This window comes from Nothobranchius furzeri, chromosome 1 (genome assembly GCF_043380555.1).
Source record: "Nothobranchius furzeri strain GRZ-AD chromosome 1, NfurGRZ-RIMD1, whole genome shotgun sequence".
NCBI lineage: Eukaryota > Metazoa > Chordata > Actinopteri > Cyprinodontiformes > Nothobranchiidae > Nothobranchius > Nothobranchius furzeri.
Window position 1 is genome coordinate 28,717,331 of NC_091741.1, and position 17,114 is coordinate 28,734,444.

At 43.6% G+C, this 17,114-nt stretch overlaps 1 protein-coding gene across 1 annotated transcript in view; it reads left to right on the forward strand.

Annotated features, from left to right (window-relative positions):
• The window catches only part of gabra4 (gamma-aminobutyric acid type A receptor subunit alpha4), a 39,400-nt gene extending 22,717 nt beyond the window's left edge, over window positions 1-16,683 (forward strand). The window contains exons 8-9 of the mRNA XM_015948856.3: window positions 8,984-9,240; window positions 14,204-16,683. Of these exons, the coding sequence (XP_015804342.1) occupies window positions 8,984-9,240; window positions 14,204-14,740 (794 nt within the window). The 3' untranslated portion in view covers window positions 14,741-16,683. The remainder of the gene's footprint in view (window positions 1-8,983; window positions 9,241-14,203) is intronic.
• Window positions 16,684-17,114: the final 431 nt, after the last annotated feature.

The window sequence follows — 17,114 nt, forward strand, 5'->3', positions numbered from 1 at the left end:
TATTTAAATGAACCATTTTGCCTTTTAACATTTTAATAACATTGTTTAGACTCTAGAATAAAACTATTTAAAAATGTTTAAATTCTGCCAGTAAGTTGAGGTTTTTATTTATTACAGCTCAGTTTGCACAAGCATGCACACTCATACGTCAATAAAGTCATTTGCTAAATTATTCTTAATTTTAACAGAGTGGGTTAAAGGTACAGTATGTAGGTTTTCTGACATCTAGTGGCAAAGCTGTAATCTGCAGCCAAGAGTTTAGATTTGTATATATTCAGCTCCTGTGTTTTTTTATTTATTTATTTGCACAATACGCTGCTCTTTTAATGAATAAATGCCTTATTTATTGAAAGGTTACATAATCTGACAGTTAATGTTTAATATAAGTTTTTGTTCCTTGTTTTCCCAAACGTAGGCACTTTTTGTTTTCCGTAGACTAAAAGATCTACTAAATCTAGACTCCAGTCAAAAGGTCAGTTTCTAAAATGCTTCCTTAAGCCAAGAGAAATTTAAACAGATCCCAGTTGATGATTAAAATGTTTTTTCCTGTCATTTAATAAATATTGCTGAGTATTATCTATTATTATGAATGTAAAAGTATTTGCTCCCTCATGGATATATAGTTGTTTTGGTTTTATTGTCACACTTAAATGTTTCAGATCAACAAACAAATGTCAGTATCAGATCAAAACAATGTAAGTATGCTTTTATGCATCAAGTAATAAAAACAAGTACCCGGCCCTGTGTGCAAAAGTAACTGTTCCCTAGTCAAATAACAAAGTAACTGTGATTAACTAGATCGGTTTTAAAGCTGAGTTCAGATCAACCAGCATCACCCAGACCTGATTACTAACAAAATGAAGAAGGCTAAAACATCTAAAAACGTAACGCATCATGGCCCGTCCTAAAAAAAACCCAGGAGATCATCTAAAGCATTGCAGGCTTCAGTTGGTTAAGGTCAGAGGTCATGATTCAGCAGTAAGCAAGAGACATCCAGAGAAAAACACCATAGCAGCAGTCAGACATGGTGGTGGCAGTGTGATGGTCTGGGAATGCGCTGCTGCTTCAGCACCTGGACGACTTGCTGTAACTGATAGAAACATGAATTCTGCAGAACATCTTGAAGGAGAACGTTTGACCTTTCACCTTAAACAGGGCTTTTATGTTGGAAACCCCTTAAATGTTGCTGAATATCCAAATTCTGAAAAGAAGAGAGGGACGACACTCGTTTACAGTGATGAGACTCGTTAACAGTTTTGACCAATGACTAGTTGTTCCATCTAAGGTTTTTTTTTTTATCCATTATTGGGACTGTTACCTTTTCACATTGGGCCAGGCTGGTTTGTGTCATATGCTGTATCATCTATACCTTAGATACCAGGTGACCCTCCATTGAAAAGCATTTTAATTTAGCACAGCATTGACAAGACTCCAGCTGCATTGGCTTCTCTTTCCTGCTCGAAAACATGACAGAAGCGTCACAGCAGCACAGCTACTGTAGCTTCAACCGAGTGTCTGAGGCAGCAGCTTTGTGTTGTTCTCTGGGCTTAGAGTCTGAGTGGTTGCCTAGGATGGTGTAGGAGAAGACAGAGTGGTCATGTTTGGATTATTGTTCTTGTGACTCAGCCTCGGCGAACTACCCTGAGAGGGAAGAAAGTTTGTCAAGAAGACAAACAGAGGTGGAAAACGAAACCACATCTAAACAAAATACATAAAATAATAACCCTGAAGAGTGGTTATACCAATAATACATTCAGAACGTCAAACCAGTGTTGAGTGGGTTTTTTATGTTCTTGGTTGAATAACGTTGCTGTACAGAACTAGTGACTAGCATTGACCAGATTGCACGAGTGATTCGTTAGCTAAACATTGTATTTAGTTCAGCTTATTAAACATCTGAGCCTTTATTCTGCAGACTGTTCTGTAGAAATGCAAGGTTTAGTAAATTAAAGGCACACTGTGCAGTTTTATCTTAACAGACTGTCGAACTCTCCCGTCACTGTGCATTTGTCCTTTTACCACTTTTAACTGCTGAAATGCCTCAGTCTTCTTTAGACTACAGGTGCGGTTCATCACTTAATCAAACAAATTACCTGTGTTCCTGATCTACAACAGGGCAACTCCAGGCCTCGAGGGTTGCCTTCTAGCATGTTTTATTTGTTTCCCTGTTTCAGCACACCACCCAGCAGCTCACCAAACTCACACAAGCCTGTTAATCAGCTGTTTATTAAAATCAGGTTTTGTAGCAAGGAGAAAAACAAAACATGCTGGCCCTCGAGGACCGGAGTTGCCAAACGCGGAAGTCTGAGCCCTGGCTATCACAGTTACTCTAACAGCTCTGAGCAGCTAGCCGACTGGACTGGGGCTGCCAGCGTGGCTCAGCGGCAGTCAGTCGCAGCGTACTCAGGATTTGACGGTGTGTGAGAATTCGAGGACGAGACGAGATATCCATCAGATAAACGTTTTCTTTGTCTTTTCTGAGGCTCCACGGTGATGAACACCTTTACAGTAAATGCTAGCCAGGTGTAGCTCGTCTCTTCAGACAACATGGATTGCTGTAAAGCGTTACTGCTTCTCGCGAGATAGGCGACTTTGTGAGACTTCAGGGCAGCCGGTCTGAGAGGCTAAAGCTGCAGACGGGGATAAGGATCATAGGGGGCTGAGATACTTTTCATTCGCCCTGTAAAGGCTCATTTTAGTACACACTTGCTGAAAAAAATATGAAAACTTTACTTAGTTTAACTGTTGGTTTGAACAACTTGCACTCTTAAGCCCTTTTCAGACAGACATTCTGGAACATTTGCGGACAATTCAATCCGGTTTTTAACCAGAACTGTGTTTTCAGACACACCACTTTTGTACCGGAACTTGTCCTTTCGGCTGCGTTCACACAGCAGGGAAAAGTTCCAGATGTCTGACGGCGGCGGGGGGTGGGGTGGGAGGGGGGAATCGGACTTATGTTAAGAAGAAGAAGAAGAAAATATCATTTCTATAGCGCCTCTCAAGATAAAAATCACGAGGCGCTTAAGCATAATTCTGCGCACACGAAGACGCATAAGAGACCTGGATGATGAAGCTCAATGGTTAAAGGAATCACTGAAGCGGTGTGAAGCGCTCCGTCGCGCGTCTAGACGGTACCGTAGGAGGCGAGCTGCCGTGGTTCGCCGCATGCTACAGCAGCGAGTTATATAGGTGCGCACAGCGTCCCCCGGTCCCCTCCTCCTCCCCCTCCCCCTCCCTCTTGTCCGGAACTTTACCTCACCAGTCTGAAGCAGCCACCCTGTCCGTAACAAGTCCGGACCTGTTACTAGGGGCTTCGTCCGGATAAATTCCGGAACACGTTATCCGGATGTTTGTATTCAGACAGAAAGGTCTTACGGACAGATTCCGGAACATTTCCGTTTTTCATGGCCTGTCTGAAGGGGGCTTTAGACATCTAATCTCTTATTCCAGCGCTAAATATATTGCGCTATGTTAAATGTTTCTATTTTCCATCAGAAATACTCTGCATTTGAGTTCATTCTTAACACTTCAGAGGTTAATGTCTCCTCCATCTTTGCCCTTTAGTTGCAGCTCACCTGTCAATGTCAGCCAGCAGCTTCTGACTGACATGGCGGTCACGTCTGCGCATGGATGAAGAGCGTTCATTTTACACAAGGGCTCTGTGGCACAAATGGTTCCCTATCCAACACTAAACGGGATTTTCTTCAAATCATCTCATTGCTGTTGGTTAATAAAGTCAAGGACAAGTTCAGATACAGACTTGGATTGTTTCATTGTGGTGGTACAACCTTCGGTGTTTAACCTTCCTTTAGTTTTATTGAGTTGAAGAGGTTGATGATGTGAAACGATAAACAGAGTTTAGGACACGTAAAAAGGACTAAAAGGAAATGTCTTCCTCATACGTTCTCTTTTTACTGTGATTGCCTCTGTGTTCCTGCAAAATCACAGAAGAAGAGCATGTATGGGTCGAACAGCCTGCTTCCCCAGTGCCTCCCAGAGGCAGCGTACTGCGTGATGACGTCATGCGCGTTCACGCTCCGGCATAGCCCGTAGCGTTTGCTCTCTGTAGCTTAGCGGCAGAGCGCGAGGCAGCGTTGCCCACTCAGTGGCTTTGTCGCTGTTCTTAACAGACTTTTCAACCCCCCTCAACGACTTTTTTCACAAAAGCGCCTAGCGACATTTCTGAGGACCCTTTGCTACATTCTGTAGAACTTTCTTGAAGATTCAAATTCAAAGATACTTTATAATCCCAGAGGGAAATTAGAGTTTCAGTACACACAATTCAGAGATCAGACATTCATACATAGGCATAGACACATGACAAGAATTGGTGACTGTGGTCATTCGTAACCCGAGTCGTGCTACCTTAATAGAGATCAGAGGGTTTACATGAGGATTGGTTCAGGTGGAGGGAAAAAAAGGCACTTCAGAGTTACTCTCCACAGGGAGGGCAGCTTTGCTATGCAAAAAAACACCTCAGACAGAAATGCAACAGACCTCAGACATTACACAACTTAAGTGTCCACTAGGTGGGGTGGTGGGGTTTGGGACTCTCCTCACATCAGTGCATGCAGCCACGATAAGCAGCGCTCGTCACCTCAGTCTGGAAAGGGATGGAAGGCCGTTGGGTTTACAGAGCACAGTGACTCCTCGAACGATTCAGCGGCCTTCACAGCTCGCAGTCCTGCCCAGGCTGGGATAGGGAGGCAGAGTTGCCATGGTGATGGCAGCATTCCACATTTCTTCTGGGGGCGGGCGGGGGGGGGGGGGGGGGGGGGGTTTCATTTCATCCTCACAGGCTCAAGGGCACCAGATTCAGAAAATAACTTGTTTTGGGGATTCAGATAAGAAGAGATAATTTCTTCTCTGTCTTAAAGTTCTGTTGGTCCTCAATCTCACAAAATCCAATAATGGCGTAATTAATCTATCCCAATCCGTGCTGATTCGTCCACTCGCTCCTTGATCGCATCTATCTTTTGTGCCAACGCATGAATCTCAGCCAAAGTTCCAAGCTTACGACTCATCTCGACAATTATATGAGTTTGTGCATTCACAGCACGGTATAATCCATCCCAGAGCTCCGGGAGTGAGCCAATATTCCTCGACAGCTCGTTAATTTTCCAGTAAACCAGGTAACCGCTCAGGCCAAAGAGCAGGAAACCTGAGACCAACACCACGAATATCCAGACGTCTTCAGAATCCTCTACAGACAGTTGAGAGAGGTAGATCAGGTTTCACTGTTTCCAGGAGTCCATGATGTGCCCTGCTGGCTCTGTCCCAGAGGGGCATCCAGGAGTCCCTTCTCCCGTTCTCATCGTTGAGAAAATTATGTCAATCGCGTTGAGCGACCAGCTGACCAGGTGCATTTTTAATAATTTCCAGTTTCCAGAAAAATATAGAAGCTCCGTACACCCAAAGACAGACAAAGAGCCTTGGGGATAAGATAGGGAGGGGAGGAGGGAAAAAGCATCTGTACTCTCCAAGAGCCGGAAGGACAACAACAAAGAAACCATTTGTGCTCCAAACGGTTCTTCCTGGAGCAAGGAAAGAAAAGGACAATCTGCGACCAGTCATAAACCTTTCTCGGCCGGGTCGACGAGAAAGCTACAGCTGCAGAGCTGGAGATCCCCGATTTACGTCTGATGCTGCTGCAGATTCCTGTTTCTACTGGAGACGGAGCATGCGTTAACCTAGTCTCTGGCTCTGCAGCCGGTCTGCAGCCGTCAGGCACTTTGGCCCTTCCTGAATTTGGCAAATAAAGTCATACCGTCCCGTTAACACACGCAGCTCTGTGTCTGATCTGAATCTCCTTCAGTGACACGGGGCCCACCCACTTATAACCAGGGGGCCCACCTACTCAAATGGCATCTCTCTGAAGAACTCACAGCATTGACGGCTTCAGCAACGCTGTGCCGCTCCATGGATTTTCTCTCATTTGTTTTGCAAAACACTTCCTTTCATTTTTCCACCTCACCCACAGGTGCCTCAACTTCTGCCTCGGTGAAATTGCGCTTCCTTGATTTGCGGTCGCCATCGTTAATGGTGGAATGCTGCAACAAGCCGGCTTGTGTATATGCATGAGATCCACAAGGCCCTTTGCATTGAGCATTTATGGCTTACTAGTGGGCGTGTTGAGGGCGGGATGTGATCCAGAAACACCGGAGAACCTTTGTAGATAGATTGTGATTTATAAAGGGGAAATTGCATGAAGCTGTGTGTACTCCATGTTTTATAGATCACAAACCTACTTGACATAAGAACATTTTTTTTTGCTGAGCTTAAGTACGGTTTTAGTTCTACTAAATGTTTTATAAATGAGACCCCTGCTTGTGCGTATTCAAATGTCTCTATAGGGAAAAGCTGGAAAAGCTACAGCCATGAGGGTCACTTTTGCCTCAGACAGCCTCATTGCTGTTCTATGCTCTGGCTGAACCCGCGATCCGCTGCCACGCAAACAGGAATAGCAAATGCTCCTGGAGTAACATGGGGTACATTGAGGTTCATGACGAGGCCGTGGCCGGAGCGGACTTTCACCCGTGATCCCAAAATAGAAGCTAATATATTCGTTTGACCTTGAATGAAAAATGTTGTTATGAAACCTCTTAAAAGTTTTTAGCACAGAGGAGGCAATGCTAATCTCTGCCTTCAGTCTGATGGAGCAGCGCAGCGCCGGAGTTTGCGCAGCGTGCGCTCTGATTGAATCAGTGTGTGTGTGTGTGTGTGTGTGTGTGTGTGTGTGTGTGTGTGTGTGTGTGTGTGTGTGTGTGTGTGTGCGGCACAGCTCCACAGCTGCTCCAGTCACTGCGTCTCGTTATTGGCGCTATTTACACCAATGTTGTTAAATTACTCACGCCCACCTGTGCTCACATGTGCACCCGTGGACCGTGGCTCCGCTGGAGTGCGTCTGACCTGTGACAGACGCACTCTGAACTTCAGACGTGACATGTGCAGAATGCTGTCCCACAGTCCCAGTGTTCTAATATGATAATGATATGATGCTCAGATGGGAATCTTTTCTTGATTTATTTGTTAAATCCATGATGTTCCACACACACACACACACACACACACATACACATATATATACATATATAGAAATATATATAAGCAAAATATACCTGTTTTCAATTACTTTTATTGGGCCCACACATTTTTTCTTAGGCCCCCAACAAATGAGTTTCTGGCTACGCCACTGCATCAGAAGAAGTCTGATTACTTCCTACTGTTCGTCCTGTTACTGTTTTCTGTGAGACTTATCTGGAGGAACTTTAGTTTCCTCTGAATCCAGAAGGAGAAATCAATAAGTTGAACAAGCTTGTGGCCCACAAAAATAATTTAATAAGTATAAGTAAGATTTAGTTTTAATTTCTTCGTTTATTTCCACTCAGCAATATATTCCAATTAAAATAATTTCTAAAGAGAATAAAAGATTTTTGTCTTTTGTGGACGATTATCGGTTACGGATACAAGAGGTGTGTTTTGTGTGTTGATAAAGAATAGCATCTCAGGGACTCCAAAACACTTAACAGTAGATGTCAGATAATAAACATCACACCTAGATAAGTCAGAACTGTTAAAGCTGGTTGACTCACACAGACCTGAGCTGCTAGTTTCTCCAGATTTCAAACGTTTGGTTGTTTAGATTTGCTCTTAAAAGAAAACCTCTAATATTACTTCTCACCAGCTATGTAACAAGCCACTGTTTCCCTGTGAGACTCACCAAAAACAGTGTGGTAATTCAACAATAGTTACTATTTATACTCCTTTCTGTGTGTGTCTCACGCTGCATAGAGCAATATACATGGTTCATTATCCCCCGGCAGTCAGTTAATGAAATATGCAGATGAAGCAACATTACATGCATGGGTTATTGAACAGTTATTGTTTCTTTTTATCCATTTTTTATGTGCTGTTTTGGAATACATGCTCGTTTGAAAGGAAGCTGCAGCTTCTGCTGGCGAAAGACAAAAAACACTTGAAATTTTGAAATAGTAACTTTTAAAGTAGCAAAACTCTAAGGATTTTACAATGAAATAATCACAAAACAGTCTAATGTCTGAATCATGTTGGAGGGAAGGTTACATTGAAACAGATTTCTTTCTCAGCTGGCTGGAGGTTGTCAGTTTTTCTTCTTTCAGAAAAACTAAGAGGGATGTAGTTGCTGTTTACAATCTGTGAGTCTGTGCCAAGCTAATGCTACAGTGTTGGGATTTGTAATTCGGCACAGAGAACTACTGAGTTGTTTGAAGAACCGAAGCCAGTAAACAGGAGCGACCCAGAAGTTATTTCTTGTACCCCTAAGAAGCAACAGCATAGTTTTTTTTACTCCAGTGTTGGGTGAAGCAAGGCTAGAGGCTAACATTGAGCTAACAATGCTAACAATGAATTAGAAGCAAAGAGTAGGCTGTTAAAAATATCTCAAGCTAATTTCATTTACCAAAAACTGGATATTAGAGTGAAATATATGTGCGAAGTGAATAAAGAGTCAATCGTGGCATTTTCCTTACTTTAATGAGTTGTTCAGCACTATAACAGCAAGCTAACAGCAAGACAGCAAACAACCACACTTCCAGTAATGCTGGAGACAAACTGCTATAAGTGTAGTAAGTGCTCCCTACCATAAATCAACCAGATCTACTCATCAACTTCCTGTGTATGACTCGTCTTTGCTCGTCATCTAGAATTTTCTGGTGCTGATATGTAACTTTGGTAACTTGTGTAACAGTCGTGAAACTCAGAAAACTGCAGTGAGGATGGGAAAGGCTGTTTATAAAATGGACTGGAGCACCCAGGTTTTACCACAGAATTTCATTCTAACCTAATTCTTACATAATGCACCTTTAATCTTTGATATTTTTCTTCATTAGTAAGATGGCAGTTGACTACTAGAAAACACAGCGGTTAGAGGCATTTCCCTTTGCTTGAGACTCGTGTGGTTGATAAGTTTCTATATCTCTTGTTGTCTCCCTCTTCATATAAGGCATCACGACTGTCCTGACCATGACGACACTCAGCATCAGCGCCCGCCACTCTCTTCCTAAGGTCTCGTACGCGACTGCGATGGACTGGTTCATTGCCGTCTGCTTCGCCTTTGTCTTCTCTGCCCTCATTGAGTTTGCTGCTGTCAACTACTTCACCAATGCACAGATTGAGCGGGCCAGAAAGAAGCCATCCAAATGTCCCCCTGTGCCCCAAACCACGCCTGTCAAGCTGAAGGACGCGGAAGAAGTGCTGCAGGTGACAGGCTTTGTTTTTGTTTCCCTCCTCAAACCTCTCTGGAATAACACTTCAACTGTGTTTAATCTCACTGAGTTGAATTAGTTTAAGTGCATATGAAAATTAGGGATGCACCGATGGATCGGCATTTGATCGTAATCGGCCGATAGCGCCCCTATCGGTTTTGATCGGAGTTTTCAAAATAGATCAAAGCAGACCAATCAGGTAGGGTTGTCACGGTAACCAGTGTAGCGGTAAACCCCGGTAAAAAAAAAAAGTTGACAATAATAATAACCGTCTTGTTTTTTAAAAAACTATATTATCTCGGTGGGTTACCGTGGCTACGGTGTAGGCGCGGTGACCCTTACCAGCCACCGTATCATCTGCTGAAGTTGCAGGACCGGTGGCACATGTGCGCTTTGCTGTTTACAACCAAAACTTTCTTGAAGCTAAAGCTGAAATAATGACCAAAGGAGGAGACGGCAGTGCTCAGGAGGACATTTATTATCCTTCAGAGAAGACAAAGTGGGAAGTACGGGCATCTTTTGGATATCTGAAGAATACTGAGGGACAGTTGATAGAAGACAGCTATCCTGTTTGCAGCACGTGCAGAAAAAGTGTCTGTGAAAGGCAGCAACGCTTCAAATCTCATGACACATCTGCGTGACCATCACCCACAACTCTACAGTCAACGCAAGGCAAGCTAACGTTAGCGTTTTAGCTAAAATGCGTGATCCGAGGATTTGGGTTGAGGGAGAATGCAACGAGTCGCTATATAAAGCAGCCGCAGCGCCGCTACCTGCATATAAACCGTGTCGCGGACACCGCCATGTTGAAATGACGCTATGCATTACGGGCTCCCAGGGGCAGATAAGAGTTGGTCTCTCTCCGAGAATAATTATGAATTTAACAACGATTACTGCCTGATGACATTTTCCCACATCTGCAAAGCTCACTGGAAGAACACAAACCGAGGACAATATTTTCCTGATATAGGGTTTATTACTCAAGTAAGGGTAAAAAAGTATCTGATTAGAAGGCTACTTGAGTACTGAGTATCATCTGATCTAATATTTTTAAATGATGACAACAAACAGACATAAAATAAGAAGTTATGGGCAAATATTGGTATTTTAAAGACTAAAGGGGAAAAATGTAAACAAATAAACAACATAATTACAAAATAACACATTTTAGGCAAAATTTAGACACAAACTGAGGACAATATTTCCTGACATACAGGGTTTATTTAGTTGTGTGAAAATGTAGCATGTTTAAAAAAAATACCGCGATAATACCGAAAACCGTGGTAATTTTGGTCACAATAACCGTGAGGTTAAATTTTCACACCGTGACAACCCTAATACAGACCATTTTAGATTAGGTTACATTTCCTTTATTCCCAGATTATGTAGTTTGTAGCACTCATTATAATGTTGTAGAAAATTTCTGGCCAATCCACATGATCGGTATCGGTGATCGGTATCGGTGATCAACATTCGTTGATATCGGTATCGGTGATCAGCATTCTTTGATATCGGTATTGGTGATCAGCATTCTTTGATATTGTATCGGTGATCGGCAACAAGAAACCTGATCGGTGCATCCCTAATGAAAATCCTGCACCAGCTATATTTCTGAACAGAGATAATTACATAACAAAAACCATCAAATTCTTTCTTTCTTTTTCATTTTTACCAAAAGATAACTTTGGAGTAATCAGAAACTTTCAGCAAATGTGTGTTTGCTGAAATCCAGCTTCCTGAATGACCTCAGTTTGGAGAAATAAAGTTTCCATCCTTCACGACTGTAGAAAGACAGCTATAAGTGTATTGCTGCCATGTTAAAGTGGCTCCCATCTCCTAAATTTCATAGCTGTTCATGCAAATTCGATCTACAGTGGTTGGAATAATAATAGCTTTTAAACAGACGAGTGTCTGAAAGCTGCAGTAAGAACCGACACAGTCTCACGTTGCAGCGTCAGGAAGTTGAATCACATTACCAGCATGGTAGCTGACATGTGGATTGAATCAGACTTCATGAATATGCTATGAAGCTACCATAGCGCTCTCACGCTCTCAGATATGTTGAATGTGTCACAAAGGCCTTTGCATATGTCTTGATGAGGCTTTTAACCCACTCTTCTATTGTTTAGATGCGTGTGAACTCAATAAATGGTGCCAAAAAGGACGAATGCCAGTAAACAGATGAATATTATAGATGGCACAAACAAAAAGTTGAAGCTGACACAAACCAGTGATGTAGTTTTACTCTAAACACTTGAAGTTGCCCCCGCCAGTCCAAATCCCAGTGTGGCGTAATCATTCCTGAATGCAGTGACAACGGCACTTCACTGGATTAGTAGGTTGCCACGGCAACTCAGCCCCGGTACATCTGTATAGATTTCAGTGAGAATCTGGTGGTGGGGTTGGGGGGATTAATGTTCTCCTCTTCAGGAGCTGGTCCTGTTAGCAGAAGGCTTGGCTCCTGATGGTTCTATCTCCTCATGATTAAAAAAAAACACCCAGTCCACGCTCTTCCTCCGCTGCTCGTGGGACACATTGGATGCTTTCAGTTTCAGAGTAGGAGGGGGGGCTGGATTATTCCTGCAAATGCCTCAGTGCCGGCATCACACCCGCCTTGACTCTCAAAGGATAAGCCCCTTTGATGCTGCGCTGCATCACCACCCTGGTGCAGCGCTGCTGACTTTCTGCCTTAAGCTGGTGTGAAATGAGAGCAATCCTTGTTAAGTGACATCTGTATTGGACTCACTTCCAGAGGGAGGCCATCTGTGTCAGGAGGGGTGGTGTCAGATCAATGCAACAATCTTCTGACAGATAATTATGAAAAGGAAAATAACAGCAACAACACCGCACTCACAAACCTCTTCAAATGTCTTCACCTTGAAAATGAAATACTACATGTTACTATATAAGACCTGTTATGCCTTTTAGTTAAAAGTCAGTAGTTATTGCATAATCTGATTAAGTTATGAAAGCAAGGTGATAAATAATTTCAAAGTTAAGAAATGTGTGATTCATGCTAAAAAAAACAGTTAAAATGTGTGGGTTTGAAATTTGCTCAGAGTGAGACATCGTTATCACAAGCGATCTTTGTATTGTACGTGCGGAAATGGGAGCGAGTGAGCGCTCTTATCATTCACCTATCTTTGACGTTTTTTCTCCGCGAACGCTGTGAAAAGTGCTTCGGCAGTATTAAAACAGTGAATAAGTTCATGTACACGCTATAAGTGCCCTACACGCTTGTACCTTTAGGAAACGTTCGTCTTTGTAAGTATTAATGTGTTCAGAAATAACCTTTATATGTGTTTACATAGAGAGTGAACTGTGATGCTAATGTAATGTACCTGTTAAGCTAGGCTAATCTTTAAGTTCTTATTAAGATGTGTATTAGCTAGCGATTTATTTTCACTCTGTATGTTTCAGTTACAAATAAGAAATAGCAAGGAGAAGCCTTGAGAGAGATAAGGCTTAAAAGATCTTCAGTAAAATCAAGAAAAGCAAGCCTTGTGTGGAGATCTCGTCTATTTTGTTCGCTGGCTGTCTAGCTTCACATGGTCACGTGTCGTGAGGGCAGCACAAGACCCGTTTTGAGCTTCAAACCAGCGTGCCCAGCCCAGATGGGTGCCCACCCTGAGGGCAGGCCTGAGCTTGGGTTGTGTCTGGTGGCAGACCAGACCGTTGGATGACTGGGCCCAACAGTAGAGAAAGAGTGAAGAGCTTGGACATCTGGGAGAGGTTCAGAGTAGAGCTGCTCTTCCATACTGAGAGGAGCCGGCTGAACTGGTTCAGGCGTTACGTCAGGATGTCCCTTGGACACTTCCCAGGAGAGCGTTTGAATCATGTCCTACCAGCAGGAAGCCTGTGGGTCGACATGGTGAAGGATTACATCCCCACGTTTGCCAGACACCGCCTGGGCACCCTGCGTGTGGAGCAGGTGGAGGCTGCTGGGGAGAGGGCGGTTTGAGCCTCTCTGCTGGGGATGCTACTCCTGTGACCTAGTCTCAGATAAGCGGGTGAAAACATAAGGATGTTACGATGTTTTTCCTCAAAAAATAATGTTAATATTCTAGGTACATCTGAATGTAGAAATCTATAAATAAATGTGTCAGCTCATGGCTAAATATTTAGCTAACAAGCAAATTCAGACCGAAATAAAGGCTAAAAAGTAAACGTGAGGTGGCGACGTCCTCGATCTAACATCTCACATTCGCAGTCAAAGCTCAGTTCACTTTTATTTCAGTACTCTACTACTGATTTGTGACATGATAATAAACCTCATGAGTTGTCCTTAAAAGACTGAAGCTTGGTTTATGCTTGACGCATTCACTTTCCGCGCGGTGATGCGGCTCGCGGCTGGAACGCGCTTCACAACTCGCAGCGTTTATGGTTCGTGCGGCTCGTCTCTGCGGTGAGCCAATATTCTCCCAAACTGTAGGGGGCAGCATGGAGCTCTACAGCATGCATCCAACACTACACCATAGTAGAAGTAGAAATTACTGTTTACAACATGACATTTCAGCATTTTTAACAGCGTTCTCGTCTTTTCCGACAGTGCGAGCTATTTCTCTCCAAGAATTATTAACAACATGTTGATCACGGTGATCTTTGAGAGCTGAATCATACAAATGTCTGTATTTACGAACCTCTGCCGTGCCGGTCCGCCATGTTTTTCCGTGTCCGACCGTCCGCGTGGTTAGAAATTTTCCGAGGTGCGCGTTGCGGAAATCTTGGGCCGTGCGGAGACGCGGTGGAGGGGCGTGGTTGTTAAAATGACGCAAAATGACGCAACTTTTCCACGCGGAGCCGTGCGGACCTCGCGGACGCATCAAGCATAAACCAACCTTTAAGGCTGTGGCCTTCACTTGAATGATTTTCCACATCATCTTGGTCCTCAGTCCAACATGATGCAAGAGTTCTCTAGAACCTCCTTAGCATGTAAACGTTTGTGTCTGTTCTTACAGCAAACCCCTGACACCAACGGCTCTCTGAGAAAGCGACTCAACTACATTTCACACCCGGAGCAGAGCGGTCAGCAGAGAGCCCAGTCCACCACCAACATCTCAGGTTTAGGACGAGGCAGACCACTGAGACCTACAGCCGCTGGCGCCAATGGCAGTTCCTCCACGCTGTCCCGCTCTAGTCCGAAATCCGAGAGTCTGCTGAGCGTGGCCTCCTCCTCCGCCCAGCTGGTGAAGGGCACCCCTCAAGCAGCTGCCTCCACTCCTGATGTGATGGTGGGGACGCCGTGCAAGCAGGACGTCAGCGCCTCGTCTCTGCAGCATCTGCTGGGGCCCAAGCTGGAGCGTCTTCAGATGATGGGGAACAAACTGGAGCCAAAGCAGACGCCATGCTCTCAGCCCACCACTGCTGGCATGGGTGGAACCAGTAAAATAGACAAATACGCACGGATCCTGTTCCCGGTGTCTTTTGGGGCATTTAATATGGTCTACTGGGTGGTCTACCTATCTAAGGACACCATGGTGGCCAAGGATGGCTAGACCTTGCTCTCACAACAGGAATCAGTGTTTTTCTTCTAACTAATAAGGAATATGGGAGTTAGCATTCAGTGAGAAGAACCAGCTGGTTTGACAAATGGATTCTTATCCTCACAAATATGTTCATCTTTTTCCTGGAATGCTGGGAATAAACCAACAAAAGTATCCGACTGAAGAGGAGCAATAGTCTGGAATATTCCCCTGTTCTCTTTATTCCTCATCTGATTATTAAGGTCTTCATCGGTTTCAGCTGCCTGCCTCACAATCCCCGTTGGCCTGCAGCCAGCAAAAAAGCATGGGATTTGGCCATTTTACTATTTTTGTATGCTGCACTAGTTGAGATGTTTGGATCTGTGTGCCATCATCCAGAACTGAACTACAATGACACTGTAAAAACATTCTAAATATCTATATTTATTAGGATAAACAGATTTATAGTTAATGAAAACGTGTTAATACGAGTGGAGCCTTTTAGTGAAGCATGCATTTGACACCAGATGGATGAGAGACCCAAGTTCAAACTTGGGAATAAATCAGAATGAAAAGACTGGAGATGTAGGATTTAAGCTTCCTGTGTAAGTGATTAAAAATATCCATGAGAACAAAAACAGGAAATGTGAAGGCATCTGACGTCATTTCATCAATAAGCTGCTTTATATATTTTTTTAAGGGACTTTTCTTGCTTGCATCATTTGTTAATAATTGAAGCAGGAACATTCAGCCATTTTATTTTTTCTTCCTCCGGCTCTTGGAGAGTACAGACGCTTCCCTCCTCTCCTCCCTGTCTTATCCCAAGGCTCTTTGTCCTGTCTTTGTGTGCACGGCACTTTCTGCATATGTTCTGGAAACTGGAAATGATTAAAAATGGACCTGGTCAGTTGGTCTCTCAACGCAATTGACAAAATTTTTTAAACGATGAGAACGGGAGAAGGGGCTCCCGGATGCCCCTCTGGGACAGAGCCAGCTGGGCACATCATGGACTCCTGGAAGCAGTGGAACCTGATCTGCCTCTCTCAGCTGTCTATAGAGGATTGTGAAGATGTTTGGATATTTTTCATTTTGGTGTCGGGATTCCTGCTGTTTGGCCTGAGCAGTTACCTGGCATACCGGAAAATTAACGAGCTTTCGAGGAATATTGGCTCAATCCCGGAGCTCAGGGATGGATTACACCGTGCTGTGAACTCACAAACTCATATAATTGTCAAGATGAGTCGTAAGCTTGGAACTTTGGCTGAGATTCAGACTCTGGCACAAATGGTGGATTTGATCAAAGAGAGAGTTGACGGATCAGCACGGACTGGGATTGATTAATAACGCCATTATTGGATCTAGAGGGGTTGAAGACCATCAGAACAATAAGGCAGAGAGGAAATTATCTCTGTCCCCAAAACAATTTTTATCTGAATCTGGTGCCCTTGAGCCTGTGAGGCTGAAGAGATAACTCCCCCCTCAGAAGAAATGTGGAATGCTGTCATCGCTATGGTAACTCTTTCTCCCTATCCCAGCCTGGGCGGGACTGTGGCCGGTGAAGGCCGTGCAACCGGATCTAGGAGTCAGTGTGCTCTCTAATGTCCAAACGGAGGTGACGAGCGCTACTCTTGCGGCTGCATGCACTGAAGTGAGGACAGTCCTACCCTACCTCCCCACCTATTGGGCACTTATGTTGTGTAATGTCTGAAGTCTGTTGCATATCTGTCTGAGGTGTTTTTTTGCATAGCAAAGCTGCCCTCTCTGTTGAGGGTAACTCTGAAGTGCCTTTTTTTCCCTCCCCCTGACTCTATCCTCATATAAACCCTCTTGATCTATTAAGGTAGCGCGACTCAGGTTGCGAATGACCACAGTCACCAATTCTTGTCATGTGTCTATGTATGTATGTCTGATCTCAGAATTGTGTGTACTGAAACTCTAATTTCCCTCTGGGATTAATAAAGTATCTTTGAATTGAATTGAACTGAATTGAATTTCCAGACCTTTTTCATTTTCTTTTGGAGAATTAGGGCGAGGCTATCAACTGTTAGTGCGCGTTAACTCTTTAACACTCGCTGACCCACATATAACGGCTGTTTCCTGTAAATCATTTTAAACCAGTCAGCTGAACAGTTGAAGTGACGTAAATCCTTTACAGGATTTTGCTGTTTTTCATGAAAACATCAACAAATAGAAAAAAAAAACAGGCAGAGGTAACTGAACCCATGGTGACTCCCACACAAAAGTTTGAGGCTCACATGTTTTTTGTAAAACTACTGAAGTTCAGAAATCAATGATGTTTGATTTGCTAAACATGATAAAAATGCAGGAAAATGCTGTGATTTATCTGTGTGGGGAAAACTACAGAGACCATTGTCAAGTTTGTCCTCTTTAGGCTACCGTAGAAACA